We start from the raw sequence: 13,393 nt of genomic DNA, 5'->3' as shown, positions 1-13,393 counted from the left end.
GCACACTAAAATTTGAGCATTTCTTTGCTTGTGTGGCCCAAATCACGCGTTTAAGGGTGCACGCATACTCCTTTTAAAATTTAGCAGTTAGCCATTTAGATAGATCATTTTTCAATTATTCATCTAAATGGCTTTTGGATATCGACCTCTTTAGTTAAGAATTTGTCCTTGAAGGATCCTTCATGAGTGCACAGAAAGATGAATGTCATGTGCCATTCCAGAATGTTGAGAGCACTATTTGCCACTGAAAAGTTTTTTTCAATGGGATTATACAAATGTTTTATTTAAAAAGTAACGGTTAAAAAATACAACCTACCATCCCATTTTATAAATCTATGAAACGTTGGCCTATGTATGAGCTTGTTTTTTCACTTGTTTATGAAATTACATAGATGAATATAAAATATAGGACTTCCTTGGACTCTTTATCTTAAAAATGGACAAGAAGCACAAGTGTGCAAAAAAGTCAGCCAGGCACATTCGTTCTTTGGCAGACTCAGTCATCATCTGTAGGAGGAGGGGTGAGATTGTCCATTAAGATCATAGTGTACCAGGCAATCACACTGTCCACCCTGCTATACAGATATGAATCCTAGATGCTATACTGCAATTAACTCAGGCACCTTGAGCAATTCCTTCAGTGCTCCCTGAGATCCATCTGCAATATACGGTGGCAAGACAGGATCTTCAACAGAGGAGTCCTGGAAAAGTGCAAGCTTCTAGTGCTGAGGGAATGGTAGTTGAAAGGTCATCTTCGTTGGGCAGGTCAAGTCAGAATATCCAAATGCATGCTCTGTGGCCATCTGAAAAGTGAGCATGGATCACAGGGAAGAACACACTTCAGATTCAAGGACAGAGTGAGAGGTGATGCATGCAGATGCAATGCAGACACAGAGAGGTTATAGGTACATTGACAGGTGAGGCACACAGCCAGAAGCAATTCTATCACCTGAAGCATTTCACATTCAAGTGGGCATTTCTGATGTGCCTGATTACATGTTTGTCAGATTGTCAAAGATGATCTCGCAAGCCGAACATGATCGGTCAACATGGACTACGTCGTCACACTCGGAGCTGGGATTAGAACTGAGAAAAAGGAAGATAGAGCGACTCCCCCAAGGTCACAAGGAGACTGGGCCATCCCTCAGAAGGAGGGAACGGCAGGAATAAAGATGATGCCCCTGGCTCTGGCCATCCTAATTCAGCAACTCCCAGCTGTGCCAACTTCAGCTGCTTCCATGAACAAGCAGTGTATTAGAGGCCCCCAGTATCACCAGCAGCCTCTCCTCTTCCCCTCCCAGGTTCAGCTCTCCCCCTGGCCTCTGCTCCCAAGGGAACTGACCCCAGTATGGCTTTTCACCCCTCTTTTAGCACAGGTTTTTTGGCACTAACTTAACCCCGATATGTAATAGGGATTTTAGTGTAAAAAAAAAAGTCCATGAAACAGGAAATAAAGAACCGTGGCAGGATTAGCAAGCCGTACCGTCAGTTCATAGCAGAGGATTTCTAATATATATACTGTATGTATTCTGTATAATCCCTAAAATTATTCAAATGATCAAGCAGGGAGAGGTGGGAGTGTGTAGCATTCATGGCGGTCCAGATTTCAATTACCCCAATAGAGATTTTAATTACCTCAATACTGACTGTCTTCTAACCAGTTTGTAATCCACGAAAGGACATCGCCTCCTATCCCATGACTTTTTACTTTTCCTAGAAGCCTCTCATGAGGGACTTTGTCAAATGCCTTCTGAAAATCCAAATACACTACATCTACCGGTTCACCTTTATCCACATGTTTATTAACTCCTTCAAAAAAATGAAGCAGATTTGTGAGGCAAGACTTCCCTTGGGTAAATCCGTGTTGACTGTGTTCCATTAAACCATGTCTTTCTATATGCTCTACGATTTTGATCTTGAGAATAGTTTCCACTATTTTTCCCGGCACTGAAGTCAGGCTCGCTGGTCTGTAGTTACCCGGATCGCTCCTGGAGCCTTTTTTAAATATTGGGGATACATTGGCCACCCTCCAGTCTTCAGGTACAATGGATGATTTCAATGACAGGTTTCAAATTTTAACTAACAGATCAGAAATTTCATTTTTGAGTTCCTTCAGTACACTAGGATGCATACCATCTGGTCCAGGTGATTTGCTACTCTTTAGTTTGTCAATCTGGCCAACTACATCTTCCAGGTTCACAAGCGGATTGTGATACATTACAGGATGACCTTGCAAGACTAGAAGATTTGGCATCCGAATGGCAGATGAAATTTAATGTGGACAACTGCAAGGTGTTGCATATAGGGAAAAATAACCCTTGCTGTAGTTACACGATATTAGTTTCCATATTAGGAGCTACCACCCAGGAAAAAGATCTAGGCATCATAGTGGATAATACTTTAAAATCGTCGGCTCAGTGTGCTGCAGCAATCAAAAAAGCAAATAGAATGTTAGGAATTATTAGGAAAGGAATGGTGAATAAAAAGGAAAATGTCATAATGCCTCTATATCGCTCCATGGTGAGACCGCATCTGGAATACTGTGCACAATTCTGGTCGCCGCATCTCAAAAAAGATATAATTGCGATGGAGAAGGTACAGAGAAGGGCAACCAAAATGATAAAGGGGATGGAACAGCTCCCCTATGAGGAAAGGCTGAAGAGGTTAGTGCTGTTCAGCTTGGAGAAGAGACGGCTGAGGGGGGATATGATAGAGGTCTTAAAGATCATGTTAGAAATAGGATACTGGGCTTGATGGACCCTTGGTCTGACCCAGCCTGGCAATTTCTTATGTTCTTATGTTCTTAAGCCTTGCCTCTTTATTACACAAATATACATAAATGACTAGGGTCAGTCATAACCTCGGCTTTTTTATCATGCCTCATCGGCTCCAGCATAACTTCTCTCTTCACTCATTACCCCTTCATATATAATCATAGGTCCTTTCATTTTCAATCTTTCCATATTTTTTATTGCATTTAAAGCCAAAGGAAGAGTGACCACGTCTCTCAGTCTGTCACTGAGAGTTGCCCGTGTTTGGGAATCTTTCCTGCTTCAGGTCAGGGATTCAGTGGCACTGTGTTTTAGAACTTTTTAAGTTATAGTACGGATTTTGAGTTAATGGCATGCACAGTGTCTGGCGAGTACAGAAAGCTGTTCAGCACACGTTTTCCTCCCATCTATTTCCATGTGAATAGCTTCCTGCATCCCATGGGGGGCCTCTGTTTTTAATGCGCACATTCATTAAAACCAGCACTAAGATGTAACCCTGATTTTAGCCTGGGATTTATTACGCTGGCCCCCACATGATCACCACCTGCTGGCAGGAGGAGTCAGAGAGCAGCACTTCTTAACTTTATCTGTCCTCTTCCTCTGGTTTTGATCTGAAGCCGGAACCACATGCAGCTCCGCAGTCTCGCAGGACCTGCTGCTCCCCGGCAGAAGAGGAGGCGGAGGAGGCAGATGCAGGCAAGAACTGCCGCTCTCTGCTGACTCCTTCTGCTGCTGGGAGGGGATGGCACAGGGTGGCAGGGCTGAGTGAGAGACGGTGATTGCACAGGAGGTGGGTAGGGACAGGACAGAGATAACTGTGCCAGGGGAGGGGTGAGAGGAAGTGAGTTGATGATTGTTCTTTGGGGGTTTGGTAATGAGAGAGAAAACTTGATTGTGCTGGAGGAGGGTGAGGAGAGAATTATTGGGTTGGAGGGCTGGGGGAGGGAGAGATGATGATTTTGCCTCCAGAAGAAATGTTGATGATGGTGTAATGGGCATGGGGAGAGAGAGAGAGGTGAGAGCAGGGCAGGGCAGGCATGAGGAAGATAGGAGAAGTAGAGCTGGAAGGGAAGGCTTGAGGCGGGAGGGCAGAGAGAACAGAAGTTAGACAGGGCATAGAAGAGATGGGGAGAAAAGAGAGGGTAAGGAGGGGGAGAGAAGGCATGAGGTGGGAGAGGGCAGGATTCTCTGCTTTATTTCTGTGCTAGCTCAGCTGCAGGAAGCATCAAATTATTGGATTCAAGCAAGTGGTGAGTGAATGAAAGGTTGACTTTGGAAACTCTTTTGTGTGCTCGTGTAAGGTAATTGAAATAGGAAATATGAGTCTTTAATTATGAAAGATACATGAATGGACAGTAGCTGGAGTTCAAGCCTGCTCACAAGTTTCAGACCTGTGCTAGTTCAACCCGTTATGTCTCTGTGGCTGCTACCACGAGTCCAACAGATGCACTTGCATTGCTCTGTTGAATATCTGTTATAATGCAGTAAATTACCTGGTTTTGAGCACATTGCTCCAAGATGGTGAGACGTAGAAGTGAAGGGGCTTTCAGAGAAGGAGAGGCACTGGGACAGATGATTCTCCTGGCCGGTACATGCGATGGGCATGGAATTCCGTCCCTCAGAGGAGACGTTTAGCAAGCTCAGGAAAGTGGCACCTCTAAGTTGCCTGCAGGCTACTTCAGCAACTCTTCTATCCACAGAATCACCTTCTGAAGACACGCGCTGCCAGGTATGGTTGAAATAGACCTCCAAGGCCCCATCACAGCAGCTGTTTCCATCCACAAATCTCACACCTGAGATAACTGAGCAGAAGAGAGAGAGAGAGAAAGCCTCTTAATGCAAAATAAATCTTCCCTTGTCTGACTTAGGCAAGTTGATCTGAAGCAGCAGTGCTAGCACACACAGACTCCGGGAATCCAATCTGCAGATAAAAGATTAAAAAGCCTTAACATCACCCTTTACCCTCTTAGGGGCCGATGCAATACAAGCGTGCTCACATGAGCGCACTGTTTAACCCGCTGTCGGACGCGGGTTAAATAGGTGCTAATCCACCTCCTAATGCAATAGGGGGATTAGCGCCTATTTAACGCGCCTCCGATACGCAGTGAATGAGATAGCGCTCATCACATGCAAATGCATGCGAATGAGCCTATTACTCATTCACTCTGCACGCAAAAAGATAAATGTGCGTCTCAGATGCACATTTATCTTTTTGCATGCAGAGTGAATGAGATAGCGCTCATCACATGCAAATGCATGCGAATGAGCCTATTACTCATTCACTCTGCACGCAAAAAGATAAATGTGCGTCTCAGATGCACATTTATCTTTTTGCATGCAGAGTGAATGAGATAGCGCTCATCACATGCAAATGCATGCGAATGAGCCTATTACTCATTCACTTTGCACGCAAAAAGATAAATGTGCGTCTCAGATGCACATTTATCTTTTTTTACATGCAGAGTGAATGAGATAGCGCTCATCACATGCAAATGCATGCGAATGAGCCTATTACTCATTCACTTTGCACTAAAAAGATAAATGTGCGTCTCAGTCGCACATTTATCGCTCAGATATTAACTCCTGCCTGGAGCAGGCGTTAATACCTGAGCACATGTAAAAGAAGTACAGAAAAGCCTCCTTCCTAGCTCGACTCCCAATTTACCTACTGCATGGCGCCCCCCTTGCGGGCGCCATGCCTGCGTTAAGAAAGCGGGCGCTGAAAAGCCAGCGCCCGCTTTCCGCGAAAATTATTGCCTTGGCCCCTTAACGGCTCAGGTCTTTCTTCCTGAGAAGACATCAGCGCTTAGGGGGCCCGATGCAATACGAGCACTTGGAAAACGGGCCCTCGTGTCGAGCGCCTATTTTCCTAACGCGCGCCCATCCACCCCCTCCCGGGCACGCAATTCAAAATGTTAAAGAGGTGCCGCACTGAAAAGCGTGCGCTAGGGATCAGTCGTGTGTCCCTAGCGTGTCACCGGGCACCCAGGAGACGTGGCTAGAAAAACGGGAGAGAAAAACAGACGTGCGGTTTACGAGCATCCCTTTTTCTCACGCTCACACAGCCACGCGTCCGTTTTCCTAACCCGTCCGCCATCAAGACTTTTTCCTCTGATGCTGCTTTCTGTGGCTCCTCCTACTTAAGATTGCAACGATATTAGTAGGAGGAACAAGAGAAAAGCAGAATTTTCTGATTTTTTTTTTTTTTTTGTAGGGTATTGTGGCTCATTAAGACTTCACGCCAGCTCCAGGGCTGGTGTTGATTTCTGTGAGTTAAAATGTGCATATTGGGCACATGTTAATTTTTTGCATAGGCGGTAATAGATATTAGCCTCGTCTACATGGCATTTCCATGTGATGAGGATTATTAGTTACACACTGCTTTGGACACGCTAATCCCATTATTGAGTCGGGAGTAATTCTAGTGCGTCTAAAACGTGCACTATATTGCATCAGCCTCTTAGAGATTGTGAGAGCTCTTTCTTCTGGGCAGATCCCACTATTATTTCTCTAAATAAAGAATGCAGAGGGGGACCGATGTATTGATTGTCACCAGAGTTACATGCAGGCCTCACACTGATACACGTAAAGAACGAATACAGCACAGACAGCTGAAGAGCAGATCTTCCCAAGAAATACATGAAGACAATGGGAAAACTGACAATACTTCACTCTTCAGAAGAGGTCATGTGGTGTGATGCGAGGGTAGGGATGAGTTCCTGACCAGCTCAGGGACCCCACTCCGCCAATTGCCAAAAAAAGGGTCTAAAATAAGACTTTGCTGGGAAACAAATAAGCGGAACGTGCTAGACATGAAGGTGCTGCGAGTGTATGCGCTACTAATGTGGTAAACGCTTACAGCTTCAAAAACACCAAGGAAAGATAAAGATCAGCCGAGATCAGTGGTGGGAAAAATGTCAGATGCCACAAGAAACCTGTCTTCATCGACAACATCTGAAACTAGTATGAATATAGTAGCGAACGCTGTGGTACTAGCGCTGGAGGAAAAGTTTTTTTAAAATTGATGCACAATGTTATGAAGCTTATGCCCTACTTACTGAGACGACTCACTGATACACGTAAGCATGAATACGGCACAGAGAGCTGAAGAGCAGATCTTCATCAGAGCCCCATGCAGGCATGACACTGATACACGTAAGCATGAATACGGCACAGAGAGCTGAAGAGCAGATCTTCATCAGAGCCCCATGCAGGCATCACACTGATACACGTAAGCATGAATACGGCACAGAGAGCTGAAGAGCAGATCTTCATCAGAGCCCCATGCAGGCATGACACTGATACACGTAAACATGAATACGGCACAGAGAGCTGAAGAGCAGATCTTCATCAGAGCCCCATGCAGGCATGACACTGATACACGTAAGCATGAATACAGCACAGAGAGCTGAAGAGCAGATCTTCATCAGAGCCCCATGCAGGCATGACACTGATACACGTAAGCATGAATACAGCACAGACAGCTGAAGAGGAGCTCTTCAGAGCCCCATGCAGGCATCACACTGATACACGTAAGCATGAATACAGCACAGAGAGCAGATCTTCATCAGAGCCACATGCAGGCATCACACTGATACAGGTAAGCATGAATACAGCACAGAGAGCAGATCTTCATCAGAGCCCCATGCAGGCATCACACTGATACACGTAAGCATGAATACAGCACAGAGAGCTGAAGAGCAGATCTTCATCAGAGCCCCATGCAGGCATCACACTGATACACGTAAGCACGAATACAGCACAGAGAGCAGATCTTCATCAGAGGCCCATGCAGGCATCACACTGATACACGTAAGCATGAATACAGCACAGAGAGCTGATCTTCATCAGAGCCTCATGCAGGCATCACACTGATACACGTAAGCATGAATACAGCACAGAGAGCTGATCTTCATCAGAGCCTCATGCAGGCATGACACTGATACACGTAAGCATGAATACAGCACAGAGAGCTGAAGAGCAGATCTTCATCAGAGCCCCATGCAGGCATGACACTGATACACGTAAGCATGAATACAGCACAGAGAGCAGATCTTCATCAGAGCCTCATGCAGGCATCACACTGATACACGTAAGCATGAATACAGCACAGAGAGCTGAAGAGCAGATCTTCACCAGAGCCCCATGCAGGCATCACACTGATACACGTAAGCATGAATACAGCACAGAGAGCTGAAGAGCAGATCTTCATCAGAGCCCCATGCAGGCATCACACTGTTACTCGTAAGCATGAATACAGCACAGAGAGCTGAAGAGCAGATCTTCATCAGAGCCCCATGCAGGCATCACACCGATACATGTAAAGCATGAATACAGCAGAGAGAGCTGATCTTCATCAGAGCCCCATGCAGGCATCACACTGATACACGTAAGCATGAATACAGCACAGAGAGCTGATCTTCATCAGAGTCTCATGCAGGCATCACACTGATACACGTAAGCATGAATACAGCACAGAGAGCTGATCTTCATCAGAGCCCCATGCAGGCATCACACTGATACACGTAAGCATGAATACAGCACAGAGAGCTGATCTTCATCAGAGCCTCATGCAGGCATCACACTGATACACGTAAGCATGAATACGGCACAGAGAGCTGAAGAGCAGATCTTCATCAGAGCCCATGCAGGCATGACACTGATACACGTAAGCATGAATACGGCACAGAGAGCTGAAGAGCAGATCTTCATCAGAGCCCCATGCAGGCATCACACTGATACACATAAAGCATGAATACGCACAGAGAGCAGATCTTCATCAGAGCCTCATGCAGGCATCACACTGATACACGTAAGCATGAATACAGCACAGAGAGCAGATCTTCATCAGAGCCCCATGCAGGCATCACACTGATACACGTAAGCATGAATACAGCACAGAGAGCTGAAGAGCAGATCTTCATCAGAGCCCCATGCAGGCATGACACTGATACACGTAAGCATGAATACAGCACAGAGAGCTGAAGAGCAGATCTTCATCAGAGCCCCATGCAGGCATCACACTGATACACGTAAGCATGAATACAGCACAGAGAGCAGATCTTCATCAGAGCCCCATGCAGGCATCACACTGATACACGTAAGCATGAATACGCACAGAGAGCTGATCTTCATCAGAGCCCCATGCAGGCATCACACTGATACATGTAAGCATGAATACAGCACAGAGAGCTGATCTTCATCAGAGCCTCATGCAGGCATCACACTGATACACATAAAGCATGAATACAGCACAGAGAGGTGAAGAGCAGATCTTCATCAGAGCCCCATGCAGGCATGACACTGATACATGTAAAGCATGAATACAGCAGAGAGAGCTGATCTTCATCAGAGCCCCATGCAGGTACCACACTGATACACGTAAGCATGAATACAGCACAGAGAGCTGATCTTCATCAGAGCCTCATGCAGGCATCACACGGATACACGTAAGCATGAATACAGCACAGAGAGCTGATCTTCATCAGAGCCCCATGCAGGCATCACACTGATACACGTAAGCATGAATACGGCACAGAGAGCTGAAGAGCAGATCTTCATCAGAGCCCCATGCAGGCATCACACTGATACACATAAGTATGAATACAGCACAGAGAGCAGATCTTCATCAGAGCCCCATGCAGGCATCACACTGATACACATAAAGCATGAATACAGCACAGAGAGCTGATCTTCATCAGAGCCCCATGCAGGCATGACACTGATACACGTAAGCATGAATACGCACAGAGAGCAGATCTTCAGAGTCCCATGCAGGCATCACACTAATACACGTAAGCATGAATACAGCACAGAGAGCTGAAGAGCAGATCTTCATCAGAGCCCCATGCAGGCATCACACTGATACACATAAAGCATGAATACAGCACAGAGAGCTGATCTTCATCAGAGCCTCATGCAGGCATCACACTGATACACGTAAGCATGAATACAGCACAGAGAGCTGAAGAGCAGATCTTCATCAGAGCTTCATGCAGGTGTCACATTGATGCACATAATTTCTGTATACAGCACTGACAGCTGAAGAGCAAATTTTCATCAGATCCCATGTATGCATAACACTGATACATATAAAGCATGAATACAACACAGACAGCTGAAGAGCAGATCTTCATCAGAAGTCCATGCTGACATCACCTTGATATACATAAAGCATGAATACCGCACAGAGAACAAGAGTGTGTGCTGAAAAGTGAATCTTTAACAGATCCCCATGCAGGTGTCTCACTGCTGCATGTAAACAATGAATACAGCACAGAGAGCTGAAGGGCGGATCTTCATCAAAGCCCCATGCAGGTGTCACACTGATATACTTAAAGCATGAATACAGCACAAAGAGCTGAAAGGGTCTCCAGAAGAAATAAATAGAAACAATCTGTTTGTCTCCAGTAATCAGTGCTATATTATGTAATTTGATAAGAAGCTTTCAAAGCCTTCACATTCTCATATATAATCGTATTATTATTCCTAGTAGTAGTAGTAATATTTATAACAATACCTGGACTTAAACTGTTGATTTCAACATATTTCTTTGAATCACAGCTGGCTGTCGTTTTGATTTCGTGGTTACATCTCATCCTGCTTGGTACTCCAGCACACATCGTCTCGTATTCTATGAAAGTCAGCGAAGTTTGTCTGGAGGGTCCTTCTGGGAATACTTGCAAGGTTGTTCCACAGCCCATCTGCCTGAGATCTTCACCAGTGATCGGGAGCTCCCAGGACAGAGGTTGATAACAAACTGCCCCCCAGGAGTTATTGTGGTAAATCTCCAGTCTTCCAGAGCAGGGCCCGTCTCCATCCACCAGTCTTACCCTGGGTGCACCTGGGGAAAAAGCCATCGCGAGTCAGCTGTAGGAGCACTCACATCCCCCCCTTTGATTGCCAGAGCTGAGCTTGGATAAAGGTAATCATCCAGAACTAAACGAATGAGGTTAAGAAGTAGCTAAAATGATTATTTTCTCATCCAGCAAATATTTAACTATTTATTTATTTATTTATTTAATAAAACGTATACTTTCCCTATAGCGAAACAATCGTGCTATACATATACCTATATTATTTGTTTAATATAAGTTCACTTTTCCTTTCATTCTCAAGTTAAAAATGACCAGGAAGTGCCAGCTGGAACTGGTTCTTTTCCTTCCTGGCTCTGGTCTGTCTGACTGGATTACACAAAGCTGCAATTTGGATTGCCCATTAGGTTTTAATGGATCTGAAAAGGAACGAAAACAAACATTTTTGTTATTTTCTGAGCCCCTTCCCATTTGTTTCAATTCAAAGAAACCAAACCAAAAATGTACTTTCACTATGGATTAGCCATTCGTTTCAAGCAAATGTACATCCCTTCTCTAAAATTGAGAGTGTCCAATAAAAAGGTATCCCCTATGCTGTAACCTGTTCTTGACCCTTATTTATTCATATCCATACAAGTTAACAGAACATTTAGATTGGAAACAAATGCAAAGCTTTGTCAAAAGTGAATTGATTAAAAAAAAAATAGAATTGTAAGCATGTTTCATTTTCTTTTCAACAAGTGATGTTTTTCTTTTTTCATTAACAGGGGTACCACATTGGGGGCAGATACATCTCTCTCTCTCTCTCTGTATTTCATCTTTCAAACCACCACCTTGACTTTTTCTCTTTGATATAATGATATGCACAGAGGGAAGTATTCCCTTACAAGAAAATGGTTTAGCACAGGGGTGAGCAAACAAAGGCAGCTGGCCAGAACTGCCCTGTCCACCCATTATTTGTGGCCTGCCCACTTCCTGTTGTGTTTGTGGCATTTGTGGACCCTTGGTCGGATTGGTGATGACTCCTCCCACAGGGAGGAGCCCCGTGGGGAACCAACCCGATAGGCTAGACTCCAAAGAGACGGACACAGAAGGAGCAAGGTTCTATTATACTGCGGTACTGGAGCTGGCACTGTCCGGAGACCAACAGTGTAGGTGTTCAAGAAGTGCTGCAGTCTAGTGGTCTCGGAGGCAGCGTAGCAGTACTCCCAGTGTGGAGATGATAGGCTCTTGCTCATGAAGAGAGCGATGACAGACCCGGGGTCAGACGGGTGATTACCCAGAGCTAGATAGGCCTCGAGGAGCGAGTACCTACAAATACTGAGGGTAGTTACTGAGGAGCAGGAGCTTCTTCAGTATAGAAGGATGAGCAACCCGGGTCCGTGGTACAGGAATCCCAAAGCTGGATGAGCCCTTGAGGAGCGAGTGCCCACAAATACTGAGGGTTCCTGTAAGAAGAAAGAAGATGACCCCCGAGGAGCGGGTACCCAGAGCTTCCGCAGTCCATGTAAAACCCCAAAGGGCGATGTAGGATCTAAGTGGGTGCTTAGAGAAGGTCAGAGTAGCAAACCAAAGTCCTTGCTAACTCGCCGGACTGTAGCTGAGTGCAGGTTTAAATACTGGATGATGCTGATGTCATGCTGTGGGGCCGCCCCCGAGGTTCCCGCCATGACGTGCGTAAAAGCGTGTGGGTGGCGCGTGCGCACACAGCCTAGGAGGCCCCAAGGAACATGGCGGATGGGAATGCCCATGTTTGGTCCGGGAACGCCGAGAAGCGCGGCAGGCAGCAGCAGAGTCTTCTTCAGGGGTGAATATGCATCCTGTCTGGTGGATATACTGTGAGCTTGAGCAGCATCTTAAGGCATGGCTTCCACTGATCAAAAGCAGAACTGGCTTTATGTAATAACCTGGAAATATCAAATCAAAATCTAAATACACTGAGTAAAGGCACCAATCAAATTTGTGACATGTACATATTCAAGGTTGAACTTCTCCAACCTGCAGCCAATCAAAATAAAGATCTGCAACCTTACTTCTTAAGGTGAGCATAGTAACTGCCACTCAGTGCAGGTTACCCTCATGCAGAAATGTTGCTCCATCCCTTTCTTCAAGGCTTTAGGGATCCACAGTATTTGTCCCATGCTCTTCTGAATTAACTATTCTTGTCTTCACCACCCTTCAGGCATTTACCACTATCTCCGATAAGAAATATTTTCTGATGTTGGTTTTCAGTCGTTCCTCTCTGCAGTTTCATTTTGTGACCCCTAGTTCTGCTTTTTCCTTTCCAATGGAAAAGGTATGACGTTTTTGCATCATTCAAACCTTTCAGGTATCTGAAGGTCTGTATCATATCTCCCCTGCACCTCCTCTCCTCCAAGGTATATACACTCAGATCCTTTAGCCTCTCTTTATAATTCATCCGATAAAGACCCCACACCATTTTGGCTGCCCTCCTCTGGACTGTCTCCATCCTGTCTGTATTTAAAGTGAAGATCCAATACTGTTCTTTAAAATTAAGACTTGCCAACCTATCTCTTCTTCTTGGTGACTCATGTACTTCTTCCAGTATGGTCCATTGTTGATATTCAAAAAATGTTGTACAATGGGAGCACTCATAGTAACTGTTCTCTAATTTTATTTATTTTGATTGGTTGCATGTTGGAGAAGTTAATCCTTGAATTTGAATGTTTCATAGTTTGATTGGTGCCTTTACTTGGAGTATTTATAGTTTGATTGGACATTTCCAGGTCAAGTGTGTCATTGCATAAATCCAGTTCTGGTTTTGATCAGTGGAAGCCATGCCTTAAG

At 45.1% G+C, this 13,393-nt stretch overlaps 1 protein-coding gene across 1 annotated transcript in view; it reads right to left on the bottom strand.

Annotated features, from left to right (window-relative positions):
- Window positions 1-13,393, bottom strand: part of LOC115079069 (deleted in malignant brain tumors 1 protein-like) — a 129,338-nt gene that overhangs the window by 99,460 nt on the left and 16,485 nt on the right. The window contains exons 2-3 of the mRNA XM_029582088.1: window positions 10,291-10,614; window positions 4,265-4,573 (exon numbers count right to left, since the gene is read on the bottom strand). Coding sequence (XP_029437948.1) covers window positions 4,265-4,573; window positions 10,291-10,614 — 633 coding nt within the window. The remainder of the gene's footprint in view (window positions 1-4,264; window positions 4,574-10,290; window positions 10,615-13,393) is intronic.

This window comes from Rhinatrema bivittatum, chromosome 1 (assembly GCF_901001135.1).
Source record: "Rhinatrema bivittatum chromosome 1, aRhiBiv1.1, whole genome shotgun sequence".
Classification (NCBI taxonomy): domain Eukaryota; kingdom Metazoa; phylum Chordata; class Amphibia; order Gymnophiona; family Rhinatrematidae; genus Rhinatrema; species Rhinatrema bivittatum.
The sequence above is the reverse complement of the archived record's forward strand: the minus strand, read 5'-3'. Positions and strand labels throughout refer to the sequence as shown.